This window comes from Crotalus tigris, unplaced genomic scaffold (assembly GCF_016545835.1).
Source record: "Crotalus tigris isolate CLP2741 ecotype Arizona unplaced genomic scaffold, ASM1654583v1 scf7180000024292.1016931, whole genome shotgun sequence".
NCBI lineage: Eukaryota > Metazoa > Chordata > Lepidosauria > Squamata > Viperidae > Crotalus > Crotalus tigris.
This window is the reverse complement of record NW_024100465.1, coordinates 867795-888983: the sequence shown is the minus strand read 5'-3', so window position 1 is coordinate 888983 and position 21189 is coordinate 867795. Positions and strand designations below refer to the sequence as shown.

General features: G+C 39.9%; 1 protein-coding gene across 15 annotated transcripts in view; it reads left to right on the top strand.

Annotated features, from left to right (window-relative positions):
• The window catches only part of LOC120299329 (calcitonin gene-related peptide type 1 receptor-like), a 198694-nt gene that overhangs the window by 63824 nt on the left and 113681 nt on the right, over window positions 1-21189 (top strand). For 13 of the 15 annotated variants that reach the window (XR_005554389.1, XM_039324041.1, XM_039324045.1 and 10 more), the window contains one exon: window positions 18918-19002. Coding sequence is in view for 13 of the 15 variants with exons in the window: in XM_039324037.1 (XP_039179971.1) it covers window positions 18918-19002 (85 nt within the window). In the remaining 2 variants the exon portion in view is untranslated. Of the gene's footprint in view, window positions 1-8741; window positions 10044-13705; window positions 13795-18917; window positions 19003-21189 lie in introns of those variants that run through there. The other 2 variants (XM_039324039.1, XM_039324044.1) reach the window with 2 other exon arrangements.

The following is a 21189-nucleotide window of genomic DNA, read 5'->3' as shown; positions in this document are numbered from 1 at the left end:
ACACTGGAGGTGAGTTCAGCTTCATGGGACCCCTTCTCATACCTTGCAGCAAGAGGCATCGAAGAGGCTTCAGGCTGTAACATGTCAAAGCTAGGCCGTCTATCGGAATTTGATACTTCTCACCCTGAGCACTGGAGCTCCTACGTGGCTCGAGTAGAGAATTACTTTCGAATAAACAAGATCCAAGAAAATGGCCTTAAAGCTGCTACATTGCTGTGTGTCTGTGGGCAAGAGACTTTTGATATTGCAGAGAATCTTGTAGCCCCAGCACCACTGGAATCAATTGTGTATGCTGACTTAAAGAGGATGCTGCGAGAGCACTTCGAACCCAAGCTCTCAGTAATTGCATGGAGGCACACCTTCAAGCAGAGAGATCAGAGGCCTGGTGAGTCTACTGCGGACTTTGTTGCTGCCTTAAGGCAAGCAACTAGGCCTTATGCATTCAAGGATCTAGAAGAGAGGCTCCAGGATTGTTTAGCTTGTGGGCTTCGGAGTCATGAGCTGCAACAGAAACTTTTTGCAAAAGAAGATGTATCATTCCAAGATGCGTTAAGAGATATTGCAGCTGAAGAAGCAGCAGGCGGAGCGGTGAAGGCCTTGAGGCTTGCCAAGAACCCCCCAATGCCTAGCACCATCCATCATGAGGTCGCTCGGGAGATTCCAGAAGAGGATCCAGAGTTGGAAGTAAACAGGCTTCAGCAGCAAGCAGGAAGAAGGCCTCAGGAAGCTAGACAGCAGACAACCTCAGTCTCTCGGTGTTTTGAGTGTGGAGGTCGCCACAAGTACTCTGACTGCCGGTTCCGCTCCGCTATCTGCCGGGCATGTGGCAGGCAAGGTCACATTGCCTCGCCAGAAGAACTGGTCTCCAGAAGAATTACCTCTGAAAGGTACCAAGGTCCCCAGCCAAAACATGGTAGGCTTCTGCGCATCCCGTAGGGGTGTTTTCAAAACCAGGGTTTACAGGCCACTTAAAAAGAAGCTTCACATTAACGTGAAGTTGCAAGAGGTTCCCTTGTAGATGGAGTTGGACACAGGGTGTGTTCTATCGATCATTTCTTTAGACACCTTTAATAAGATTTGCAGCAGAAGTGGCCTATGAGTTAAACTCAGCCCTTCAAATTTAATCCTTACTGACTTCCAGAATTCCAGAGTCAGTGTGAAAGGGGAGGCCACGCTCAAGGTGCAGCGTAGGAGTTGTGAAGGGCTGCTAGATGTGGTGGTAGTTGGGGGTGATCATACGAGTCTTATTGGACTCGATTGGTTCGAGGCCCTTGGGATTCAAGTGACTGGACTTCACATTCTGAAAACATCAGAAGTTTGCAAGGAGTTTGCTGATGTGTGCAGTTCAGAGCTTGACTCATACAAGGGGTCTCTCATTGCTTTGTGTTTAGACCCAGCCATCACACCCATCAGGATCAAGCCCCGAAGGGTGCCTTTTGCCCTAAAGAACAAAATAGATGCAGAGCTGGACAAGCTGCTCCAGCAGGGCATCTTAGAACCTGTGGACTCTAGTCCATGGGAAACCCCTATAGTCACGCCACTGAAGGCCAATGGAGAAGTCCGAATTTGTGCAGACTATAAATGTACACTAAATAAGGCATTGCAGCAGCATACCTACCCGGTGCCTGTGGGGAGCCACATTCTGGCTCACTCAAGAGGGGGGGGGGAATCTTTACAAAGCTTGATTTGGCTCAGGCCTATCAACAGCTACCTATTAATGAGGCAACGGCTGAGGCCCAAACAAGTGTGACGCACCAGGGAGCCTTAAGATAAAAAGGCTGCAGTTTGAGATTAATGTGGCCCCTGGAATATTCCAGAGTGTGATAGAGTGAATGCTCTGTGGTATTCCTGGGGTCTGCCCTATTTTAATGACGTCCTCATTGCTGGGGAGTCATCTGTGAACTTAGCTGAAAGGCTCAGGGCTGTCTTGCTGCGTTTCCACCAAGCAGGTCTGAAGCTGAAGCAAGACAAATGTAAGATTGAAGTTACAGTACCTCCATTGAATTTCTGGGGTTTCATACTGATGCTGAAGGTATCCATCCTGCTGAATCCAAGCTGAAAGCAATTCAGCAGGCCCCAAGCCCAAGTCCAAAAGCAAACTTCAGGCTTTTCTGGGACTGTTAAACTTTTACCATGCATTTCTACTGACAAGGCCACAGTGGCTGAGCCGTTACACCAGCTCTTGGATAAACAGGCTCCTTGGCAGTGGACACAAGTCCATGAAAAGAGCTTTTCAGAGGTCAAGGCCTTGCTTTCCTCAAATGCTGTGTTAGCTCATTTCAATGAGCAATTGCCTATATGCATAGCCTGTGATGCATCTCCTTATGAGGTTGGGGCTGTGCTGAGCCACCTCAAGGCTGATGGGACGCAAGTCCCTGTGGCCTACTACTCCAGAACTCTCTCCTCTGCAGAGCGTAATTACGCACAGATTGACAGAGAAGCCTTGGCATAGTGGCTGGCATAAAGAAATTCCATGATTTCTTATATGGCCGCCATTTCACGGTCTATACAGACCATAAGCCTCTGCTGGGTTTGTTTACAACAAACAAACAAACCCCTCATACAATATCCCCTAGAATGCTGAGATGGTCAATTTTCCTGTCAGCATACGACTATACTCTGTGTAAGAACCCACCCCACTTTGCATCTTAAGAAGACAGAACTCTTGGAATAGCTCTTCCAACAGGAATCCTTTATTAAGAGAAAATGGTTGCAGGCATGCTAGACAGGACTTGGGGTTCAAGCTCTCCCATTCAAGGTTTTAAGGGGTTCCCCAGTAGTCCCACCCAATCAACCCCCCTTCCAGTGATAGTTTCAAGTATCACAATTCCATCCCCTTTCTTCTTCCGTCTGGATGGAGACTTCAGATAACTACATGAAAGGCAATTACTCTTCTTTGATATGTTAAAGCTTAGAGGCCACAATAAACACACATTCAGTCCTTTGAAGTGTGCTGAAGGAAGTGAGGGCCATAAAGCCCCTTTGCTCTCCCCCTTTTCTCCCTCTTATGGCAGAATCCAGAGAAGGCAGAATTGGGAGTTTCTATGTTTGATAATTAAAGATGAAATATAATTGGATTCTGACATCCGGCCCCTCTTAACAATAAGAGAGATCCACCAGGGGTTCGCCTTCCGAGCTGTCATCTGAGGCATCCACCGTCCCTGTGGTGTAGGCTGGAGTTCTTTCCCCTTGGTGAGCAGAGGTGGGGTTTTCTGCAATTTCCATCATTTTCATGGCTGTTTCTTTTGGCTTAGCTGAATACCCTCTGGGTTTGTTGATTGGGGATCTGTCTGGGTTGTGCTGGGGGGCCTTTGAGCGGCATTCTACAGCTCGATGCCCTTCTCTTCCGCACTTGAAACACCCCATCTGCTTCTTGGCTGTATCCGATGATTTCACCGGTTGGTGTGTCAGCTCAGGCGGGGGGCGGCTCCATTGTTTTCCTCGGCGATGCCTCTTCAATATGTCGATCTCTGCTTCCTCTGCCAAGACGTACCATTCCTCAAGTCGATGTGGGTCTCCTCGGGGCAGGCAAGCATCATATAGATCATAGTTTAGTCCGTCTTTGAAACGGCCAAGGAGGATGTCTTCTGGCCAATTCAGTTTGCTGGCAATGGCTCGGAATTCTTGTGTATACTCAGCCACTGGGCGTTTGCCCTGCCTCATCGTTGTTATTCTTTCACGGGCTTTGCGATCAGCCAGGGGGTCTTCAAATCGTCTTCTCAACGAGGACATGAAACGGTTGAAGTTACTGAGTTCTGGGGCATTGGAGTCATGCAGGTTCACCACCCAATCTGCAGCTGGTCCATCCAGGGCAGATTGCACGATCCGGATGCGGGCTTTGTCGCTGGGGATGTCCTGCCCATATTCCTCCATGTAGCTGAGGACTTGGGTTAGGAAAAACCCCAAGCGTGTTGGCTCCCCTTTGAATTTCACCTCCAACGGTGGACGTCTTGGAATGGATCGGTGCCTCCATTGTGGGTGGTAGTGTCTTCCGTCCAGATTTCCATCTGTGGTCCGGTAGGGGGTGGGAGCTCCTGGATCAGTAAATGTCCCTGGGGTTGCAGGTTCCACGTCCCCCTCGGTGTCTCTCCCTTTGTGGCTCCAGGAACTGGGGCGGGCGTAGGGCTCAGGAATCTCCTCTCCTAGGGAGCTGAGAGTTCTCTTCATCAGGTCAATAGCTCTCTCTAGGATCCAGTCTGAGTACGGCATACAGCTTCCTCCCTCTTCACTTGCGTGCAGGGATTTCTCCATCTCCTGCTTCCATTCTGGTTGCTTGGTTCCCCGTCTCAGGGTCACTTTTCTTGATTCCTTTCCCCACTCGCTTTTCTTTCCAACGCCCATCGACCAGCGAGGCTTGTGGTCCTGTGTCTCCACCACTTCTTCTTCTGAGAAATCTGGCCTCTCGGATCCCAACATCTGGCAAGGTTCCAACTGGGTCAGCGGCTCTCTTTCCAGGGAGTTTTCTCCCTCTCTTGCTTCGTTGTCTGACATGGTAAATTTTTGCAAAATCCCCCGGCAAGGGTCTACCTTCCAGGTGGATTAATTTTGCAAGTCCTGTCTAATGTAAGAACCCACCCCACTTTGCATCTTAAGAAGACAGAACTCTTGGAATAGCTCTTCCAACAGGAATCCTTTATTAAGAGAAAATGGTTGCAGGCATGCTAGACAGGACTTGGGGTTCAAGCTCTCCCATTCAAGGTTTTAAGGGGTTCCCCAGTAGTCCCACCCAATCAACCCCCCTTCCAGTGATAGTTTCAAGTATCACAATTCCATCCCCTTTCTTCTTCCGTCTGGATGGAGACTTCAGATAACTACATGAAAGGCAATTACTCTTCTTTGATATGTTAAAGCTTAGAGGCCACAATAAACACACATTCAGTCCTTTGAAGTGTGCTGAAGGAAGTGAGGGCCATAAAGCCCCTTTGCTCTCCCCCTTTTCTCCCTCTTATGGCAGAATCCAGAGAAGGCAGAATTGGGAGTTTCTATGTTTGATAATTAAAGATGAAATATAATTGGATTCTGACACTCTGGTCCACAAACCAGGTAAAGAAATGGGCCATGAAGATGGCCTCAGCAGATTACCTCTACCGCAGGTAGAGGCAGATCCTGCTCCTGCTCTTCGCATTCTCTCTATTCAGGAATGAATCTCCCCTCAATGCTAGGGACGTGGCTGCAGAAACTGCCACTGATCACACACTTACACGTGTGCTGACATGGGTGTTGTCAGGGTGGCCTGACATGTGTCCAGGCTCAGAATTCCAGAGTTTCTGGCAGAGGAAACATGAGCTTTCCACTTTCAAGGGGTGTAGCCTCATTGAGGACTAGAGTCCTGCAATCTTTACATGAAGGCCATCTTGGAATTGTCCGGATGAAGGCACTTGTGCATAGCCATCTATGGTGGCCTGGGCTCAATAAAGAGATTGAGACCCAGGTTCATGGGTGCCATGTGTGCCAACAGTCAAGGCCTGAAATGCCTCAGGCCCCTGTACATAGGTCAGAGGAGACACATACTCCAGGATCGAGGGTACACATCAGGGGCAATTCTTCCTTCTCCTTGTGGACAGCCATTCCAAGTGGCTAGAGGTTGTTTCTGTCTCCTCCACTACTATTGCTAGGACCATCCAGGTGCTGAGAGGAATCTTCACCTCACATGGTCTTCCAGATGTCCTTGTCTCTGACAATGGACCCCAATTCACATCTTCTGAGTTTCAGGCTTTTCTTCAAGCCAACATGATCCGGCATGCCACATCTGTGCCATTCCATCCAGTTTCCAATGGCCAGGCTGAGTGTATGGTGCGTACTACCAAAGATGCTTTAAAAAGAATCACTCATGGCAACTGGCATCACAGGTTAGCTGACTTTCTTTTTTGCCACCGCACCACACCTTGTACTGCCACTGGGAAGAGCCCAGCTGAACTCCGCTGGGGTCACAGACTCATTACCAAACTGGACAGATTGCACCCAGACTGGGTGGCTTCACAGGTGTCACAGCCACGAGCACCTAGGAGACTACAGGTGGGCGATCCGGTCTGGGCAAGGAACTATGGACCTGGACATCCCTGGGTGACCGCAGTGGTATGCAAGGTCTCTGGGCCACTGTCATACGAAGTGGCCTTGGACGATGGTCATGTGTTAAGGTGGCACATCGATCAACTATGCTGGAGGCTTCACAGCAACACTTCCCCTCCTGGCTCTGCTCTCAGGGAGGAGGAAGACCACGATTATGATTGTGGACCACAGTCTCTCTGTGAAAGTGGGGATACACTGGCTTCAGAAGGGGGTTCTGCTTACGAGGTGGCTCCTGACTCGGGCACTGGGTCTATGGATTTGGCCAGTCAACTGGCACTACAGGCTTCTCCATCTGCTGGTCTTGGGCTCATGGGACAGTGCTCCCAAGTGGGGTCCATTGTGGACTCGGGGAATTCCGCCCCACCAAGGAACTCTGGTCTGGGGTTACAGGCTCCGGCCAGTCAGTACCATGGAGGGTCACCGGATTCAAGGGAGCATCTACATCCTGGTCTGCCAAGCCTGGCAGGCAAGCTCGCAGGCCAGGTGCCCACAACAGCTCTAAGAAGATCAGAGCGAGCAAGGGGTCCCCCCAAGCATTTATAAGACTATGTAAGGTTCTTGTCAATTCCAGGACAGGCCTAATAGTCTTGTGGAAAAAATAGAATGTATGTAAGGAAGGCTTAATAGTTCTCTTGAACTAAGGGCACACTCAGAATTGGGGTGTTTTATTTGATAGTATTAAACAATATGTGGTATTCTTGTAAATATGAGAAATGTCATGACTGGGTCTGCCTGCGTGCAGGCATCACTGTGTTAGAAATAACCACATGCTTAATTGAACACATGTATATGTATGCTGCTATAAAAACAATAAGTATTCACTTATTGTTTTATCCAAGGGGGGAGGGGTGTTATGTCCTGAGCCTACTGAATGACTCAGCAGGCTCAGGAGACTGCAGAAGGCCCGGGCAGACCATGTGGTTGCCTGGTACCAGACAGGCTGTCTCCAGCCTTGTGAACATGTGCAAGGTGGGAGACTAGCCTTGCATTGATAGGCTGATGCTGTCCCTGCAAAGGGAGTATAAAAGGGGCAGTGCCATTTTGTTTGCTGTTCTGTTCTGTTTGTGATCTCAATAAAGAAGTTGTGTTTTGTTACTCCTGCCTTGCTTCAATGTCTCTGATTCTAAAACAAAACAGTTCTGTCAATCTTAATTGATTGTATTAGTCAATCAAACAAAATTAAAAGTGAGACTAATTAGTTTGAATATCTTTCTATAATTTGAACCCATAAAGAAACTGCAAATATAGACAGAAAAAATGATTTTATTAATTTTCCTCCTTCAAAATTATGTAGGCACAACATTGAAAGCTGATCTTTTTCATTTATGTAATTTTGATGCATAAATCTGCTTCTGTGAACAGAAATGGAGAGAGGAGTTCTGCTGTAGTGGGTGAATCAAATTACATTCTGAATCAACATTGCAAATTCTCATTAAATCATTATGGCGTTTCCAATGGGCCTCATGCTGGCTTTCATGAGTATAGCTAATTTCATTCACAGCTGTAATTTGCTTTAACTGAATGTGTACCTTTAGAAAACTGTATAAAATCATCAATGTTTGTGTTTCCTGATTGTAACCACATGTCAGTTTGCTGTCAAATTATTCCTAATTCTTGAAATCTAAAATAATATCTTCAGATACAATTCTGTTAGCCTCTATCTAAAAAAAACTATTAAAAAGATGCCCAGGATCCTGCTAAAGAAAGTATTTTTAAAAGGAAGATAAATGCAAAATATAACAATAATTAAAATACATATTTCATCCCCACATTAATAATAAATTTACAGGTCTTTCCTGGATTCAAAATTAATTTGGACTTGCTCTTCCGGATAACCAGATTTCTGGAAATAAATTTTACATAACCTCAACATGAAAATCACACCAGATGCTCCTAGTATAAATCATTATTGCTTAAGATTTTAGAAACAAATTTACTGGAACACAATCTCCTATCCCACTTCAACTAACTAATGAGTGCAATTACAATTTATTCCTCTGTCAATCCTGATAATGCATTTCTTGTTATTTTTTCTAATTGTTCAAGATATGATCATATGTCACACATTTGATTCCAGTGTAGAAATATAAGCAATAAAGAAATGGGTTATGGGCCCTATGTGAGCAGCTTCAGAAGACCTATGCAAATGAGCGATGTCCTATGGCAGAGGTCTCCAACCTTTTGAGCATCAGGGACCGGTTCCGTGGAGAGATGTTTTTCTGCAGACCAGAGGGGGCATGGTTTCATGTGCTGCCTGCATCCTGCAGATGGGGCTTTGCTTGTTTGTGCAGACCAGTTGCTGGCATGCCGCAGCCCCGTACTGGTACATGGATCGGGGTTTGGGGACCCCTGTCCTATGGTGATCCCATGATACAAGTATAATTGTGTCATTTGCACTGTGTTGCACTGTGTTGTTACTGCTGCTTGTAACAGATAGCTATAGCAACTTATATTGGAAGGCACTCTCATATCAGAGGCTTAGAAATGGAAATAAATTATTAAATGAGTTGCCCAACAAACCTTTATTTTATTTTGTATTTATTATCATGTATATACCACCAGTCATATTATAAAATACTCTTGCACAGCAGAATGAATGTTTATAAAATTTGTATCAGTTGATATTAATTAATATATATTTAAGAAATCCATTGAATCAAAATGTGTATTACAGAATGATCTTCTCATATGTTCTTGGTTGCTGCGTGATCAGTTTTCAGATATTTTCTTTGTCTGAAAGCTGTCAGGAAGCAGTCCTGTCTTTCAAGAGTACTTCAGTTCATCTCTGCTTCAAAATAAAAAACAATATAAAAGGAGAATTGAGTTTTTGACATTTCTTCCATAAAAATTGGAAGAAATCTGCCTATCATATTTGAGGTCTCAAGAGACAAATAAAAATGTTGCAGAACTCAACGACTTTTTTGTGCGCTTCATGAGGACACTGAAGACCTTGGACTGATTGATATTAATGACTATAAAACTAGTTGAAGCACAAGATGTAAGGCAAACATGTAATTTCTTTTCCACAATTGCTGACACAATGAATTCTTTTGATAGGGCAGTGGGTGACTTTGATTATAATTCTGCAATCTCACACAATACTTTTTGATGCCCTGAAATTCAAATTAAAAATGGCCAAAATACCATAATATTTTATGGAAGAGATATCCAATTGATTGCTAAATAATTTGGTTATTTCACATCTGATAGTTTACATGTTCCTAATCTGAAATCCTAGGCTGCATAATAGAGGGATAAAATCAAGATCATGTGAAGTTCTAGTACCGCTTTTAAAACTTTAATAAAACCACACTTGGAATACTGCATCCAGTTCTGGTTACAACAATATAAAAAATATGCTGTATTGTCCCACTCACACACACATGTAACAGTGAGTTTATTAATATTCCCCAGCAATTCCCTTTACCAAAAATCCAGAACTGTCCCAATTAAGTCCAGCCAAAAGCAAAACAATGCTGATCCAATGCAATGGCTAATGAGTCACAAGGCACTTGAAAGTTTCCCAATCAAGATAAACCCACCAGGCAAAATTAAATCCCCAATTCAAGTCAAGGCCTGGGGTCAATCCAAAGCAAGGCAGGAATCACAACAACCAGGAAACACACTGCTAGGAAATGAATATGTTGTTCCCAGCATCGCCTCTAGTTGTCTGCTGTGCTAAATAGTCAGTTTCTGGTGCAACCTATCTGAAGGGTGAGGCTGCTTCCTTGTGAATAATCGGGTTGACCTTCACTGCTCCTGCCTTTTCTCTGTTCTTGAATCAGGTGCAGAAGGTAGTTCCTCTTCCTCATCACTGACTGGCTGCACCTGCATGCTTTCCTTACCTGAAGCCTCAGGGCTCTCCTGCTGCAGCTTACTTCAGCCAAATCCCTCTCAAATGGCTGCTTGGAGCCACTGATCCTCCAAATGTACCCAGAACTGGCTTATCCTCCTCCAAGCTGGCATCTGGAGAGGTATTTGGAGAAGCATCTGGGACAGTCATCACAAATGCTGAGACTCTGGAAAGAGTGCAGAGAAAAGCAACAAGAATAATCAGGGCTGGAGGCTAAAATATATGAAGAACAGTTATAGAAATATGGTGTGTCTAGATCAGGGGTAGGGAACCTTGGCTCTTCTATGACTCCCAGAATTCCTGAGTCAGCATGGCTGGTTCAGGAATTCTGGGTACTGAAGTCCACAAGTCATAAAAGAGCAAAGGTCCCTTACTCCTGGTCTAGATTAATGAAAAGAAGGAGCTGCAGAGACATGATAGCAGTGTTCCAATATTTGAGGGGCTCCTACAAAAATGAGGGGGTCAAACTATTTTCCAAAGCACCAGAAGGTAAGACAAGAAACAATGGATTAAAACTAACCAAAGAGAGATGCAACATAGAACTAAGGAGAAATTTCTTAACGGTGAGACCAATCAACCAATGGAACAGCTTACCTTTAGAACTTCTGGGTGCTCCATCACTTCAGGCTTTTAAAAAGAGCCTGGACAACCATTTGTCTGAAATGGTATAGGATCTCTTGCTTGAGCAGGGAGTTAGATTAGAAGACCTCCAAGGTCCCTTCCAGCTCTGTTATTATTCTATTCTATTCTTATTCTATCTTGCAAAGTTTGGTGATCTTATAAGAGTTTCTCTGATTTAAAAACCATCCTACTGCTTATTGCACTTCTTAGATATGTCCATATTGCATTGTCAATCCTTGGTTTAGGGACTGTGCCATTTATCTGGTTTTGGGCAATGACAATGAAGACATGTTTATTAAAAGTTGAGTAAAAACAGACAAAGCAATGCTATGAATATAAAGAAATGCTACAAGAATCCTATTTTAGAGAACAGAAGCCACATAAAGTGTGCATTGTAACTGCTGCTATATAGAAACTGTAAATTTGTGGGATTGGATCAGACATGCCTTGTGTACTGAACCCATGTTCTCAGCTGCTGTTGTGTATATAACTGGTTTGATTTATCCTGGCAGTAAATATAGATCTTTTGTAAACTATACACATAATTCATTGTGGTTCCTGCACCTTCCTTGATTAATGGTCAGAGACTAACACCATGCATTTTACAAAATGTACAAAAGATGGCAAAATACTAAATTAAGCACTGAGAGTTTATTTCTTCTTTTCATTCTTATATCATATATAATTTTGGAATATGTGCAGGAAAAACTTTTTCTCAGTAGCACAGTGCATCAAAACTAGTAAGGAAAAAAGTCTATTTTGGAAGCTCAAATCCATTTCTAAATTGCTAAAAGCTATAGATCAAATAGGTGGAAAGCAAATCAGGTAGAAAGGAAGTATTAAACTGTGTAAGAGATGCAACAAAATAACAAATATAAGAAGAAACAGAAATACAAAAAATACTTCTGATTTCCTTTACAGCACATATAAATAAATAAAATTTACATTCAACTTTTATATTACATAACATTCATTTTCAAAATAATCAATAAACATTGTTATCACCAAACTCTGGCATATTCATTTTTTGCTATTTTGTGCAAGTATTTGTTCCTTTTAGTTTTCATTTTTCTTACTTTAAGAATTTAATATTTAAAAAACAACTATGTAAGAGAATGAAAATAACCTAAGAAATTTCCTCAGCAGCAGACAGCCCAGACAGAAACAAGATTTTGGACATAACAGAATCAAACTAGAAGGATTATAGACTAATGTGTGATTTTCCTTATTTACATTGCCCTTTCTGTCCTCCTTCACCTAGGTCAGGGGTAGGCAACCTTGGCTCTTTTATGACTCGTGGACTTCAATTCTCAGAATAGCATAGCTGGCTCAGGAGTTCTGGGAATTGAAGTCCACGAGTCATAAAAGAGCCAAGGATGCCTACCCCTGACCTAAATATTTAGATTTCCAGTTTTGATAGATTCACACAATGTGTTAAGATACATTCTGTTGAACAAATTTCATGTGATTCAGCTCACACCACATACGAAACCATAGCTTCTCTATGTGTCCTTCAACCTTATGGAGGAGTCTGTCCCTCAGTGAAATGATGGTCTCCTCTACATTTAATGAACCTAAATGTAATGAATTAAATAAATACCATTAAATATTAATGTTTATTGAGGGGAAACATCCTCCTTTACTTGAGTTTTTGAATTAAAGTTGAGAAAGAGGTTGTTGTAGCTGAGTTTTATCAGCTATCCTTTTTACTTTTATTCTTTTAGTACCGATTTGTGATGTTATGATTTCATTGTTTTGTTTACATAACTGCCTAGAATTTCAGAACTTTGGGGTCTACAAAACGTTATGGCTAAGTTCACACAACATAAAGTAACAAATTAAATAATAGCCAAACAAAATAAGTAATACATTGCCTGTGTTGGTTGGATGGTCTGGCTTTTGTGTGTGTGTGTGTGTGTGTGTGTGTGTGTGTGTGTTTGTGTGTGTGTTGTATCCAACTGTAGGGGGCAGTGTTCATCTCTGTTTCTTAAAGACCCAGTGTTTTCTGGAGACATTTCTATGATCATATGGCCAGCATGACTATATGTCAAGGCACATGGAATGCTGTTACCTTTCCACCGAAGTAGTATAAAACCTGCCAGTTTTGTAAATGAAGGAGTTTTGGAGTAAATGCCAGGAAGGAAGGGAGGGAGGGAGGGAGGGAGGGAGGGAGGGAGGGAGGGAATGGAGTAAAATTTTTCTGTGGATCATTTTAATATAAATCTTTATACATTTGAGGTTGTAGAGATTCGGTAACTCTTTATTGTGATCTCTGGAAGTTCTTATCTCTCTACAGAACATGCTCAGAATCCTCAAACTGGTTGTAAAAAAAACAATATAGCAATATGGATTTTAACTTTCAGAAAATTGAGAATAGTGAACAAGCTTCAAATTATATTTTTCTCCACAACATGTGAATTTACATTACCTTAAAAGCTAAATATAGTAAGAGTCATTTAAATGGTTGATAATTAGTTTGATTATCCATGTTTTCAGAAAGTTTGGGAAACACTACTGTAGTTTAGAAAACCCCTAATATTTTTTTTTCCTTTTGCTGAGGGGATAGATCTGTCAGCCAGTTCAACTCATCTCTCCCCCATTAAGTACTTTGTCATTTTACAGAGAGAGAAAATGTACCTGGGCGAAGGAGTGTTAGTTATAAACTGTCTGCCTTTCTCCAATTATCCAGAATCCATTTCTGTTTCTTGTCAGAACCCAACACCTTATACTGTAGAAACACAGAATCATTACAAAGCAGCCCAATTTAATTCAGGATTTGGCCACACTCAGGACATCTTTGATTGTATGTCAGAGTACATGTGTATGGATAGGGATATATAGGTATCCAATCAAAAATGGGAAAGATGCTTTAGATTGAGCAGGGTGATGCTTATTTTATGACAGCAGCACCTTAAAAGAAGCCATATTTTTTCATTTTGTGTCCCAGAAATTTAAATTTAGCAGATGTTAAAGAGCTATCAGCCTGTGTATTTTGGGGAGGGATCGTTACACAGCTACTTTCAAGACCAGAGCTTTTTTTGTCATAGAACGCCCAGAATGGAGTTCCGGCACCATTTTTGGATGGAACCTTGTAGGGTAGGCAAGGCGGGTTGTATGACATGTATGAGTTCCAGTACCTTTTTTTTTTTTTTTTAGAAAAAAAGCACTGTTCAAGACCATAAGAAACCTAGCTTCCTTAAGGTGCTGGTGACAGGTGCAGCCTGTGCATACACCAACTGCTGCAAAAGAAGGTGCTGCATCTAAATACTGCTCACTATTAACTTGAATGTATATACCACATTCAGTACTGTATTTCTTCATTTATCTCTTCTTTGTGCTGAATCCAGGCTCTTGTAAATTTAACTAATGTCACTTATTGGACTTTGAAAAAAAAATCAGGATGAAAAGAATGTGGATGGTTTTGAATTTTGGTGTTGAAAAAAGCCTCTGAGAATTTCATGGATAGCCATGGAAACAAATTAAATGGAGCATGCAGCTAATCTGCTTTTTGAGTCACAAATGACCAGGTTCGAATTATCATATTTTGGACTTATTATGTGAAGTCCCAGCTCCTTTGAGAAGCTATGATGCTGGGAGGTTGATGAGCAGCATAATGGATGAACTTGATTACAATGGGGTACCATTAAAAAAATAACTGAAGGGACATATTTAGGACAGAGCATCTTATCAAATGTATATGTGGATCTAAGAATCAACACTGACTTGATGGCACATTATAAATCGAACAATATTAATTAGGTCTGTGGGAAATTGTATTAAGGAAATAACTTTGATAATTAATCTTTACCTCAGGTTTCTTTCCCATTTTTTAGTTAAGATAGAAGGAAAAAAGAATCAGTTGGGAATAATGTATCACAGGTCCAACTTTTTTATTCCTAGTCTCCTGGAATTAAAATATGCTTTTCTTACAATTTTGTTCTAACATGACAACATCAATTATCTCTGTCACGCTCAAACCATCCGCTTTACTCAATATGCAATTAAGCATTTTTACTGCTTCTGACATGGCTAGTGTTATGAAATTTTGAACTCTGCAGGCAAGAAAATATATAGTATTCAAAAATTAAAATAAACTATTCAATTAAAAAGATATGTACAAAACATTGCAGAAAAATATCTACATCTCCTAAATCACTCTAACTATAAAATAATATTCTAAGCAAAAGGTTGTTCTTACCCAGGCATCAGAATATTTTTTCTGGGTTTTTTTCTTGCTCTTTCTTTCTTGTAATAAGAAAGCAAATATCCAAGTACATTTGGATTCTACATAGTTGCCAGGATTAAGCAATTACAAGAGCTGAAACTATAGTCTTCTCAAAAGTATCCACTTTTTAAATTCCCTGCCCCAGAAATATTGAGGCACAATTAAATCAAGACATTCCTACTTAAGTACAGAAATTGCCGCAAATCCAGAATCCAGCTGGCAGGGTCACAAATAATGATCACACGACCCCAGAACAACATTGTAAATATATACTAGTTACCAAGAACCCAAATTTTGATCATGTGACCACAAAGGTGGCGTGAATTTGTACATTAAATGTAAGGATCAGTCATAAGTCAGTTTTTTCAGTACCATTGTAACAGTGAACAGTTGCTAAATAAATGGTTACAATTTGAAAACTATTATTATTTTGGAACATATACTAGTAACCCATAATGGTGTACTGATTAAGTGTTGGACTAGGACTGCGTCATTCAGCTAGAGAAGCTGAATGGGCGATTGAGATCAATACTTTTAGTTCAACCTCCTAAACTCTCAATACATAGTTTGTAATGGGGATAAAATTAGAAGAGAGGATTTCATGCACACTGCTTTGAACTTCTTAAAGAGATACAGTAGTGGCCAAAATTGTGGAAACCTTTTGGTAAAAGTGTACATTTGAGGTTTGATGGCTAATAACACCACTTTTTTTGGAGTAGTACCATAAAATTATATATCAATGGAAGATGATTTAATCAAGAATGTAATGCAATAACTTTTATGAAGGATTTGCTATTAGAATAGCAGTTATAAAGAAGAAAAGTGAAACACATAGAAAAAATGAGATATACAAAAATTATCACCATAGAAAAAATGAGATATACAAAAATTATAACCATGTCAGTTAATACTTAGTTGGGAAACCTTTAGCATGAATTACGGCCTTACAACATCTTCCCATGGAGTAAACCAAGTCCTTTAGTTCTGCAGTTGTTATAATGTGAAACTAAAATTGAATGATTGCTTCTATTAACTGGGTTTTATTGCTGGGTCACTTCTGACTAACAAGTTTTTTTAGTTGGCTCCATAGATTTTCAATTGGGTTAAGGTCTGGGCTATTCCCAGGCCATTCCAGCAATGATTATCTTGAAACCACTTTTTGCACACAGCAGCAACATGACATGGAGTTAAACCCTATTGAAATATAAATGCTTCACTGTCTTGGAAAAGATCATGTGCAGAAGGCTTCAGTTTGGGCTTAAGTATTTCATTAATGTATTTTTGGCAATTTATATTCCCATTAATCACACAAATTCTGCCCACACCTTTTGATGTCATACAACCCCAGATCATAACACTGACTGGGTGTTTCATGCACATGTAATGCAATCAGGATGCAAATCTTCTTACATATTTTATGCCATCACTACAAACAGGGAGATCTTGGTCTCATCACTCCAAATAACACTGTCCCGTTGTTCCTCTATCCAGGTAACATGGGTTTTAGCTAAGTTTAGTTTTTTCAACCTTTGTTTGAGAGATAAAAGTGGCTTTTTTTAATGGAATTCTAGATTTTAGGCCAAATTCCTGCAGTCTGCACCAAATAGTCCTTGCACTCAACTTCACATTGCACTGTGCCATTTCATCTTGTATACACCCAGATGATTTTCTTCTGTCACGTAGGCACAGTCTCTTAATTCTTCTATCATCACTTGCTGTTGTGCACCTTTTCTCCTGCCTTTATCAGTATAGTTTAGTAGTGACTGAGTCTCCTTATATTTCTTCAAAAACTTAGAAATACCATCTTTGGTTAAGTTTCCACCAATGTTTCTTCTAATTTTTTTTTTATAAAAGTAGTCTTGTTCACTTAATAATACTATTTTACATCGCTTTCTGGGCGACCAGTCAACTCTTTGCACCATTAATTTTATTATGTTTTACAAGCTCACCAAATGAAAGAACACAAAGAAACCCAACCAATTTGATAACAATCACATAACACACTGACAAATGTCCTTCTCTAAGCTTCAATACATGACATCAATAACTGAATCCTACTGTGATCTTAATTGGCTCATTGCCAAAACAAGATGACAGCTGATTGGCTCTCTAAACACTCATGCTCATTAGCTACAATCAGATGAAGGAAAGCTACCTGATATCAACCTAAGCAAGTTGTGCTTCCTTTTTCTGATTATTTGGCTATAACATTTCATAAAATACAGATAATTGAACAAACTTTGTTGCATTGCATTCTTGATTAAATTATCTTTCCATTGATATATAATTTTATGATACTACTCCAAAGAAAGTGGTATTATTAGTCGTCAAACCTCAAATGTACACTTTTCCCAAAAGGTTTCCACAATTTTAGCCATTACTGTGTATCATAGATAGATAGATAGATAGATAGATAGATAGATAGATAGATAGATAGATAGATAGATAGATAGACAGATAACCTTTATTGTCATTTTTTACTGTGGGCACAATGGTACACATTAAAAATGAAATTTAGTTGCTTGCTCTCAAAGTGTACACATATATAAAGCTAACAAATTATAAAATCGTATCATAAATAAATTATATTCCCATTGTGGCTCTTACTACTATTTGTAACAAATTTTTCCTGATGCCAGAGCCAAACCTTCATTATCCTAATCCCCAAAGTATTCCATTACTAATAAGAAACAATGTGTTGGAGTCAGATCCATTTAATACACTGTCTTAAATCAGGGGTGGGGAACTATGGCTCTTTTATGACTTGTGAACTTCAACTCCCAGAATTCCTGAGCCAGCCAGGGATTCTGGGAGTTGAAGTCCACAAGTCATAAAAGAGCCATAGTTTCCCACCCCTGATTTAAGAAAAGAGTTGTGAAAGATTAAAGTCTTTGTTTACTATGGTTACACTTCCCTTTTCAAGAAAATAACAGTGTTGTGAGGTTTTAAGGAAAACATCCAGAAGTCAATTCTACTTCAGAAGTGGGGCCTGGAAGAATTGAAGAGTTCAATCTTTTTCAGACAAATGTTCGAAGTTTGTACATTTCCAATTCAGCTTAATCTCTCAATCAACTATTAAAACTCATATTTTGTCAATCCTCCCAAGTAAACCAGATAGGAAACATGACTAAATGACCCAATTTTACTTTATTTTAAGCTTCAATTTTGCATGCCTGAAGGCACAAATTTCCTGCCTCCACTTTTAACTGCTTGATCAATTAGGGTGGATACTTCATAATTTTTTTTCTTCGACCATTAAACCAGTGTTTTTTGTTTGTTTGTTTGTTTCCTAGACACATCTCTTCCCTTCGTCCCCAAGGTCATACACACATTCTGTTTCATATTTTAAAACCACTGCCCTTGAATATTAGTTTTACGATGGATTCATACATTGTTCACTCATACTTCATTTAATCATGATTTACAGAATTAACCACTACTGATTCATTTTATAAATCAAGTGGCCATGTTCATACAATACACTAAGGCTAGGCAATACAGCAAGACTAAGCAAACTATATAATGGTTTAGTGTGAAGATAATTTAAATATCATGGTTGGAAACTCCAGCCCATTTTTGCCATCACAGAGGGGAAAACTTACCTTAATATCGAGGTGGTTCATATAAGAAAATTAGTTCTTGAGTTTTGACTTATTTTGTAATTACTGGGAAAGAATTTCCATGCATTATTATAATTTGACAGAGTATCTAAGCCTGACCCTCGGAGAAACTCATTTTTCAACCTATCTTATAGAGAATAATGCTGGGCAAGTCTTCATTTTAGGAACAGCAAAGTAAGGGAATTTATGTATTTGCTTGTTTGTTTATTTAAAGGACTTATGTGGCATCCTATTTCACAGTGATCTTAGATAGTTCAAAACAAGAATTAATGAAGCTATCTGATTAAACTTTGATGATGTGAAACACTGAGCTTCACAATAAATCATCTTAGCACTAGCTTAAATTAAATTTTATAATCTCTGCTTCATTGACATATTTAATTTTCCAAAGAAGAACTAATGGGAAAACTTGATATGCCATAAATGTTTAGTGCAATTATTTAAAATGTTACATCAGAAGATAGAAATGTTTTAATTGACAATGTACAAAATAGAATCTAACAGGATCTGCTTTTTTCAATTTCTGTAGAGCCAAGAAAGACGTATTTCTCCAGAAAAGACCTGCAATGGATAAAAAAAGCAGTGGTTATTTCTTATTGATTATTCTACTAATTGTAAGTATTAAAAAAAGCCTAATAACATTTATCTGAAAACCATTCAGGCCAAAGTTTGCATGTTTTTAAGCACAGACACCATATTAATCAGGGGTAAACAACTTTAAACCCACTGTTTTGTTCCAAGCACACTTGGTCTAATTAATGTACCTCAATGCACTGTAGCTGTTACTGAGATATCATAATTTGTTTACCTATTTGATTTACATCAAATCAGATCAAATACTTGATTCAATTCTTGTCAACCTAACATTATTATTTTCAGCTGAAACTAAAAAACTACATGGAGGGAAGTGTGTAGTGGGGTGCCCCAGGGCTCTATTCTGGGCCCATGCTCTTTAACATCTTCATCAATGATTTGGGTGAGGAGATTGATAGGGAACTCATCAAATTTGCAGATGACACCAAGCTGGCAGGAATAGCCAATACTCCAGAATACAGGCTTAAGATACAGAAGGATCTGGACAGACTTGAACATTGGGCGCTATCTAACAAAATGAAATTCAATGGCGAAAAAAGTAAGGTTCTACATTTAGGCAAGAAAAACCAAATGCACAGGTACAGTATAGGTAGTACCCTGCTCAATAGTAAATGAGGGATCTTTGAGTCCTAATGGACAATCACTTAAATATGAGCCAGCAGTGTGCTGTAGCTGCCAAAAAAACCAACACAGTACTAGGCTGCATTAACAGAGAGATAGAATTAAGATCACATGAAGTGTTAATACCACTTTAGAAGCTTTCGTAAAACCACACTTTGAATTCTGCATCCAGTAAAAAAGATGTTGAGGCTCTAGAAAGAGTAGAGAGAAGAGCAACAAAGATGATTAGGGAACTGGAGGCTAAAACATATCAAAAATGATTGCTGGAATTTTAATGAAGAGAAGGACTAAGGGTAACCCTGAGATAGCAGTGTTCCAATATCTCAGGGGTTGCCACAAAGAAAAGCGAGTCAGGTTAGTCTCCAAAGCACTTGAAGGCAGGACAAGAAGCAATGGGTGGAAACTAATCAAAGAGAAAAGCAACCTAGAACTAAGAAAAATGTCCTGACAGTTAAAACAATTAAGCAGTGGAACAACCTGCCTCCAGAAGTTGTGAGTACTTCTACACTGGAAGTTTTTAAGAAGAAACTGGATAACCATTTGCCCGAAATGGTATAGATTTCCTGCCTGAAAAGGGATTTGGACTAAAAGACCTCCAAGATTCTTCCAACAATTACTACTACTACTACTACTACTACTACTACTACTACTACTACTACTACTTATTATTATTATTATTATTATTATTATTATTATTATTATTATTATTATTATAATTGAATTAGTACTATTAAGTATAATTGATTTCATGTAAAATAATTGCCCAATTAATTAATTCCCCTTTCCAAACTTTCCAAAATCAGTATTCCAATTTCCCCTTTGCTATTTATTTGAAAATATTTTTTTTCATTTGAAGTCTTTAAGTTTGCATCAAACTTTTTTCATTAAGTATAGAAGGAAACTCACTCATTGTAAAGAAACTTGCCCTTCTGAAGTTCCTTAATAATGCAAAAGCCATTAATAAATAATTTGTGAACGTGATTAAAGAAGAAAATATATGAATCCAGTGTTCATTTGAAGGACCCGAAATGCCTTAGACAAGATGACTTTTCCTTGGTTCCCATAGTTCTAAAAGCCACCAGAGATTGCTGTCTTATTGACTCTTCAAGGAGAGTCTTTATACAGAGTTCTTGTGAGCAATCCTGATTTTCTGCTTGCTTTGGAGAGGATTCAGAGAGGAATTTCAAGGAGCCAGTCCATTCACTGACTTCTCTTTCTGCCATGGCTGTCAGTTCCACTCTCCACAGAGCTATCTTCAATCCACCATTTCTTCTCAGAAGTCCCTAATGACTCCAATTTGTTATAGCTACAGAAGGATCAATTTGACTTAGAAGAAAGTAGGCACATACAGGGGATCAAAAAAGTGAAAATGGCACTCCAATTTGTGCACTCCAAGCCCCATCTCTTTGATGATCTTTGATTTCACAAGTTGCAGTTATTGCAAGAACAATGCTTTTTTCTGTTTAAAATATTGTCTTGTTTGTTCTTTGATATATTGTGAAATAAATATAATATGAAGCAGCTGGCATCAAAAATTGGCAAATATTTCTTCATCCTCAGTTTAATGGGCTCAAATTTACAGTTTT